This window comes from Labeo rohita, chromosome 15 (genome assembly GCF_022985175.1).
Source record: "Labeo rohita strain BAU-BD-2019 chromosome 15, IGBB_LRoh.1.0, whole genome shotgun sequence".
NCBI lineage: Eukaryota > Metazoa > Chordata > Actinopteri > Cypriniformes > Cyprinidae > Labeo > Labeo rohita.
Window position 1 is genome coordinate 36,514,056 of NC_066883.1, and position 7,694 is coordinate 36,521,749.

General features: G+C 40.0%; 1 protein-coding gene across 1 annotated transcript; it reads left to right on the forward strand.

Annotated features, from left to right (window-relative positions):
* Nucleotides 1–2,145: 2,145 nt before the first annotated feature.
* On the forward strand, nt 2,146–7,360 carry fzd4 (frizzled class receptor 4). Its single transcript, XM_051130116.1, has 2 exons — nt 2,146–2,694; nt 5,116–7,360. Exons 1-2 carry the CDS (start codon nt 2,458–2,460, stop codon nt 6,448–6,450), a joined length of 1,572 nt encoding a protein of 523 aa, XP_050986073.1. The 5' UTR covers nt 2,146–2,457; the 3' UTR covers nt 6,451–7,360.
* Nucleotides 7,361–7,694: the final 334 nt, after the last annotated feature.

Here is a 7,694-nt window from a genome sequence, read left to right on the forward strand (position 1 = left end):
ACTATTTATATAATTGACACATTTAAATCGCACATTACTGGAAGTGCATCATTAACTCCTAATGACTCTGAATTAGTCTATTGTGTTTCACACATTAGGCTCATTTACAGTCATTATGGCTCCACTAAACGACACTGCAGCACTAATGTCTCTCAGCAGACTATTGTGTCGCACACCCTGCATACTGTGCATCATGTTTATCATTCTACAACCATCTCGATTACTAAGAATATTCACGGGCAATCAGCTGAAGCGACTGAAGGCTGCTGGGATGGTCGTCCTGACAGCACTGGAGCACAATCTACCGGCTCATTACCATTTTAATAGCTGCTCCACGGATACCAGCCTGCTTGTCTCCTTTTTCCCAGTCTGTCGTTTAAAAACTGCTAATTACTGCTGACCTCCGCCCGTCGGGGTCACGGGAGGGGGTTGGGAGCAGGCCGGGTGTCGGGCAGGGGGTTTTATTCTGATAGTTAGTGACCAGTGAGGCGAAACAGAGGGAGGAGACGCATCAATCTAACGCTTGTAATCTGGGTTCAGACCCCCAAATCTGTCTAAAAGAGAAGTTTCTTCACACGGATCACTTTAATCAGAGTTTGGATCCCTGCTGCACGAAACTCAATAACTAGCTTTATTAAGATAACGGAAAAGCCCCGCTAACAGGGAACATTCTCACAATGTTCTGGAAAGGTTCTTCTAATAACGTTGAGAGAATGTTCATTCATGTTTTCCAAACATTTTTTTTTTTACATCATTCATGGATCGTTTTTATGTGAAACTTAGTTGGACGTAAAACTAACATTTTTTAAATGTTACTAGTTTCGGAACGTTCAGAGAACATTCAAATGTAACATTCTCGTAATGTTTTCAAAATGATAGAATTTCCATTTACATTCTCATGACCAGGAAAACCTTTTGAAAACATTAAGAGAACATTTCAGATAACATTCAGAAGTTCTTAGAACATTTTTTTTGTTGGGTACCTGCTTTCAAATATTAAACCATTAAAAATAAAATTATGGAAATTAAATCATTTTGTGTTAAAATTAAATTTTTTTAATTCAAGAAATTCTTGAATTAGACATTATAACAACTTTTACCATTATGTACATTCATATATACACTACCAGTCAAAAGTTTTTGAACAGTAAGATTTTAATGCTTTTTAGAAGTCTCTTTTGCTCACCAAGCCTGCATTTATTTGATCTGAAATACAGAAAAATGAGTAATATTGTGAAAAACTTTTACTATTTAAAATAACTGCTTTCTATTTGAATATACTCTAAAATATAATTTATTCCTGTGATCAAAGCTGAATTTTCAGCATCATTACTCCAGTCTTCAGTGTCACGTGATCCTTCAGAAATCATTCATTTTTTTTATTAGCAGTAGTATCAGAATTTTTTTAGGATTCTTTGATAAATATAAAACAACCAATTATAGAAATTATTACCTTTATTTAGCATGGATGCTTTAAAATTGATCAAAAGTGATGATAAAGACATTTATAACATTACAAAAGATTTCTATTTCAGATAAGTGCTGTTCTTCTGAACTTTCTATTCATCAAAGGAACCTGACAAAAATCTATGCAGCTGTTTTCAACATAATAATAATAATAATAAATGTTTTTTTTAGCAGCAAATCAGAATTTTAAAATGATTTCTGATAGACCATGTGACTGGAGTAATGATGCTACAAATTCAGCTTTGAAATCACAGGAATAAATTACATTTTAAAATATATTCAAATAGAAAACATTTTTTTAAATAGTAAATATATTTTACAATTACTGTTTTGCTGTACTTTGGAGCAAATCCAACAAGAGACTTCTTTAAAAAAAGATTAAAAATCTTACTGTCCAAAAACGTTTGACTGGTAATGTATACATAGCATTGTTAATGATTTAAAAGTTGTTTTTAAAAAGTTAAAAATTTGACAAGATAAAACACGATTCGTTTTTTACGCAGATTATCCCACTAATAAATAATAAAAAATACTATAAGTAATTTTAAAAATGTAATTCAAGTGATAAAGATGAAAAAAGAAGACCGTCTAACTTTCTGTTTTATAGTGTGATGTTATTATGGCTACTCTAAGCCCCGCCCCCATTCTCGAACCAACGCTCTGATTGGCTGACGCGGGTCCTGGGGCAGCTGTCCCGTCTCCGTCTAGACCTCAACCGGGCAGAACCCGCGCGACTGCGCCACGGACACACCGGAGCACGTAGAAACCACGGACGATCCCAATAAGGATTGCTACTTATAGACACGGGCTCTAAGGAAGCTCGTTAGGTTTATTCCGAAACGGGACTAACGGAACACGGTGCCTTTTCACACTTTCACACTCCTCTGCGCTCTGGCACAAGACTGTGAGAAAGTTTTGGCCGGGCGCGTCAGAGCTCCGGTAAGCTCGTGCTGGAATTTGTGATTCGGAGCGGATTTTATCAATAGCGTCATGGCTCGGTTCGGATTCGGGCTTGCGCTGCTGGCGCTCGTGTTTGGGCTTGTCTACGCGTTTGGGGACGAGGAGGAGATGACCTGCGACCCGATCCGTATATCCATGTGTCAGGATCTCGGATACAATGTGACAAAGATGCCGAACCTGGTGGGAAACGTGCTGCAGTCCGACGCCGAACTGCAACTGACCACTTTTACACCATTAATACAGTACGGCTGCTCGAGCCAGCTGAAGGTGAGAGTTTGCAACACACACACACACACACACACACACACACTGTAACCAGACCCTACACACACTCACTCACTCACATACACATTACACACACACACATTAGACTGTACTCAATTTTTAATCTTGACATAATATGAAAGCAACAACATAATAAAAATAGTAACATTATTATTATTATTATTATTATTATTATTATTATTATTATAAATAATTGTATTCTAAAACAATTTATTAATCATACAAAGGAACTTGGATAATGATTTATAACGAAAAATAATAATAATCTAATGATAAAAATTAGCATAAATTACAAAATATTAAAAAATATATATTTTGTACAATATGTATTATTAATAATATTATTATTTTGAAATATTATTTTACATTAGGTTATTATTACTATTATATATGCTAGACAATAACAACAAAAATATAAATTATTATTGCTATTATTATTATTATTGTTTATGAACAATGTAAAAAAACATGCAAATAAACTAATTCTAATATGCAACTTTACCCAGAATTTGCACACAAACACACACACAGAGACATGAGACTTTCTCAGAGGCTGTACACACACACACACAGGCAATAGACTGTACTCCAGCTCCACACACAGTGTGTTTGTCTCATTATACTTGTGACGACCAAATTCCTGGAAATGTCCTCATAAATGCCGTAAAAATCTTAAAACAAACTTGTGCTGGTCTGCATTGGTGAAAGGTGTTCACAAACAGGTCAAATGATCTCTTGATATACTAGGAGCTTTCTGTAAGTGCATAAATATATGACGTATTTTAATAAGCATAATTCGTCGATTAATTTGAGGACAGTATGAAGTCCTTCTAAGAGTGTGTGTGTGTGAAGCATTGAAGACAGAGGCAGTTGTTGTTTTATTGATTCAGCGCGGAGAAGAAACCTCCCACTCAGATTCCCGTGTGTGTTTGCTGGAGAATCTCGTGATTAAAGCTGCTTTAGATGCTGCTCGGTTATCGCAAACATCTTAAAAGCGAGAGCACTTCTGTCCAAAGTTACTTTTGGATATGAATATGGCACATTGATGCATGTTTTGTAGGCCACAATTGGTGATTTTTTAAGTGTATGTGACCACAGCGAAAGTCTGTAGCTTCCACTTGTGAGTGCGGTCCTGTACCGCAGAAATTCCCTACTTGTGCACCACGGAAACCCATAACATACAGAACTCATCAGACATGCAACGCATGCACATGTATAATACAACAAACCAATGGTTTCTGCTCCATAAGAGCTTCAGAAAACATTCTGTATTAGAAAACAAAGTTGAAAAGCTCAAATTTGTGCCATTTAGACATGCAACGCATGCCATCTGCAGATATATATAATGCGCCAAACCAGTGTTTTTTTTCCTTTACAGCCTCAGAGATGTGCAATACTAAAAACACACTTGAAAAAGCACACATTTGCAACACTTAGACATGCAAAACATGCCATCTGCACACATATAATGCGACAAACCAGTGTTTTTTTTTCTCCTTTACAGCCTCAGAAAATGTGCAATACTAAAAACACATTTGAAAAGCACAAATTTGTCCCACTTAGACATGCAACACATGCACATGCATAATGCAACAAGCCAATGTTTTCTTTTAGAGCTTCAGAAAATACGCTGTACTAGAAAAAGTGAAAAGGCGAAATTTGTGCTATTTATACAAGCAACACATGCCTTCTGCAGACAAATCAGTGTTTTTTCTCCTTTACAGCCTCAGGAAATGTGCAGTACTACAAAACACATTTGAAATGCACAAATTTGTGATACACATGCCACAAATGAATGCAACAAATTAATGTTTTTTTCTCCTTTATAGCTTTGAAAGACATGCAATACTAAAAAACACATCTCAAAAGCACAGATTTGTGCCAATTAGACATGCAATGCATGTCGTCTGCACACATAATTGAACAAATTAATGTTTTTTCTCATTTAGAGCTTTTGAAAACATTCAGTTCTAGAAAACACATTTGATGCTGCACACATATGCACACAAAGCAATGTTTTTCTCCAGTAGAGCTTTGAAAAACACGCAATACTAGAAAACATTTCAAAAGCACAAATTTGTGCCAAATAGACATGCAACGTGTCGTCTGCACACATAATGTGACAAATTAATGTTTTTTCTCATTTATACGCATATGATGCAACAAAGCAATTCTCCTGTAGAACTTATGAAAGCATGCAATACTATAAAAACTGCATGTCTGTGATGCAACAAACCAGTGTTCTACTCATTTAGAGCTTGCATTACTAGAAAACAAGCACAAATTTGTGCACGTCTCAGACCTGAGCTGCTTATAAGGATTTATGTGTTCTCCTGACTTTCCAAGAAACATTTCATGTGTTTGCAAACACCTAATACTCTCCCTGGCTTTGCTTTCTTGCAGTTCTTCCTATGCTCCGTCTACGTTCCCATGTGTACGGAGAAGGTTCCAATCCCAATCGGCCCGTGCGGCAGCATGTGCTTGTCTGTAAAGAGGAAGTGTCTTCCGGTCCTGCAGGAGTTTGGTTTTGTGTGGCCTGAGCTATTGAACTGCAGCCTGTTCCCGCCCACCAACGACCAGAACCACATGTGCATGGAGGGTCCGGGTGACGAGGACCCGCCATTCCACGCCGTGCGGCCAATGCCGCCACAGGAGGAGGAGTGCATGGCACTGGGCGCCGGCGTGGAGCAGTATGCATGGGTGAAGCGCAGCGGCAGCTGCTCGCTGCAGTGCGGATACGACACGGGATTGTACCGCCGACAGGCCAAAGTCTTCACCGACGTGTGGATGGCGGTGTGGGCGGTTCTCTGCTTCATCTCCACTACGTTCACCGTCTTGACCTTCCTAGTGGACTCCTCGCGTTTTTCCTACCCGGAACGACCTATTATTTTCCTCAGCATGTGCTGCAATATTTACAGCGTGGCGTACATTGTACGCCTGACCGTTGGGCGTGAGCGCATCTCCTGCGACTTGGAAGAAGCAGCTGTACCCGTGCTAGTGCACGAGGGGTTGAAGAACACAGGCTGCGCCATCGTTTTCCTTCTCACGTATTTCTTCGGCATGGCGAGCTCAATCTGGTGGGTGATCCTGACGCTCACATGGTTCCTGGCGGCCGGGCTGAAGTGGGGACACGAGGCCATCGAAATGCACAGTTCGTACTTCCACATCGCGGCTTGGGCCATTCCCGCCGTCAAGACCATCGTCATCCTCATCATGCGGTTAGTGGATGCTGACGACCTCTCTGGGATGTGCTACGTGGGCAACCAGAATCTAGACGCGCTCACAGGGTTCGTAGTTGCGCCACTATTTACATATTTGGTAATCGGGACACTGTTCATTGCCGCCGGCTTGGTCGCGCTGTTCAAGATCCGCTCAAATTTGCAAAAGGACGGAACGAAGACGGACAAGCTAGAACGGTTAATGGTGAAAATTGGTGTGTTTTCAGTGCTGTACACAGTGCCGGCCACTTGCGTCATTGCGTGCTACTTCTACGAAATCTCAAATTGGGCTGACTTTCGTCAGTCAGCAAGGGATTCGTATATGGCGGCGGAGATGCTGCGGATTTTCATGTCTCTGCTTGTGGGAATCACATCGGGAATGTGGGTTTGGTCCGCCAAAACGCTTCACACGTGGCAGCGATGTTCTCACCGACTCGTGCACACCGGGCGAAACAACCGCGTCAAACGGACCGCCAACGGCTGGGTCAAACCGGGCAAAGGCAACGAGACGGTTGTGTGATAAAGAGACGGAGGCGCCCACGCCCATGTAGCACTATCGTTTGTTCGCTTTACGCGAAACGTTCTTAAGATGATCTTACACTGGACGGTCCTGGTGCAGCAGTTTTTTTGTGTAAATATGCACTACGTAAAACTCTCACTGAAGTGCCTTCGTTTTTGTGGATGAACTACTCAGCCGACTCTGGGAAATGTAGTTCTTTACTCCTCAGCGATCAGCGCCGTTTACCTCGCAACACGTCACAGCTGCCGGAATGCTTACGAGACTTGTTAATGCTAAGTTCACGTTGTGTTGCAAATGCGAAATATTGAAGCAGAAAGTAAGTGTGCAATGGCATGTCAAACAGAAGTATGCATTGAGGTTGCTAACTAACTTTACCTGTTGACATTTTGCTGTCAATTTACGTCTTGCAAGATGTCACAATGCTCAGTTTCCGTGGTTTTTACAGGTCAGAAACTCAAAACGTGAACGCGTTATAAGTTATTGTGCAGAGATCTCCTTCACTATTTAGTTACTGTCTATTTTTGATATGACAAAGCTATGATGGGACTTTTGTTTTGTTTTGTTTTGTTTTGTTTTGCGCTGTCAGACACACATTCGCTCTGAATATGAGACGTGACAATCACTGACCTTGCCGTACGGGCCTCCCGTAGGGTCGATGAATGTATTGACCGATTATAAACTCTTAAGCCTTTTAAAAGTGCCTCAGAAACTCACATGCAGGTGGTACAGTCCTGGATTTCATGAAGGACTTCTGGATCGATTTTGTACATAAACTGATGTTTGTAGTTGTAATATGTGTTATTTTTGTGTTATGAGATGCTAATTTATCTTTGTAAAAACTAAGAAACTGAACAAAAATTTATTTAAGAATGCTTTTGTATCAAATGAAAAATTAAACTTTCAAAATCTATTCCAGAGTCCATGTGCATCTTTTGTTTCTAGACGTATAATTCACTATTCAAACTTCAAACGCCTTGTGACTCTAGTAAATCTGCACTATGTGACCAGGAATTAAAGGATTGTTTTGGGCATTAGGTAGCAAATCTCTGTTCGCAGAATTAGAGGCTTGACTCTTTTTTAGATCGTTTGAAAATTCCTCCACCCAGAAATTATTTGGACAAAGATTTATCCTCCAGTCCAATTTTCCCCCTCGGGGTCACCACACCCGGCTCAGGGTTTCTTGTAAGACAATGTCAGATGGATTTAGCTCTTTCATGGTGGTTTGTCTTGAAATGCTTTAATAC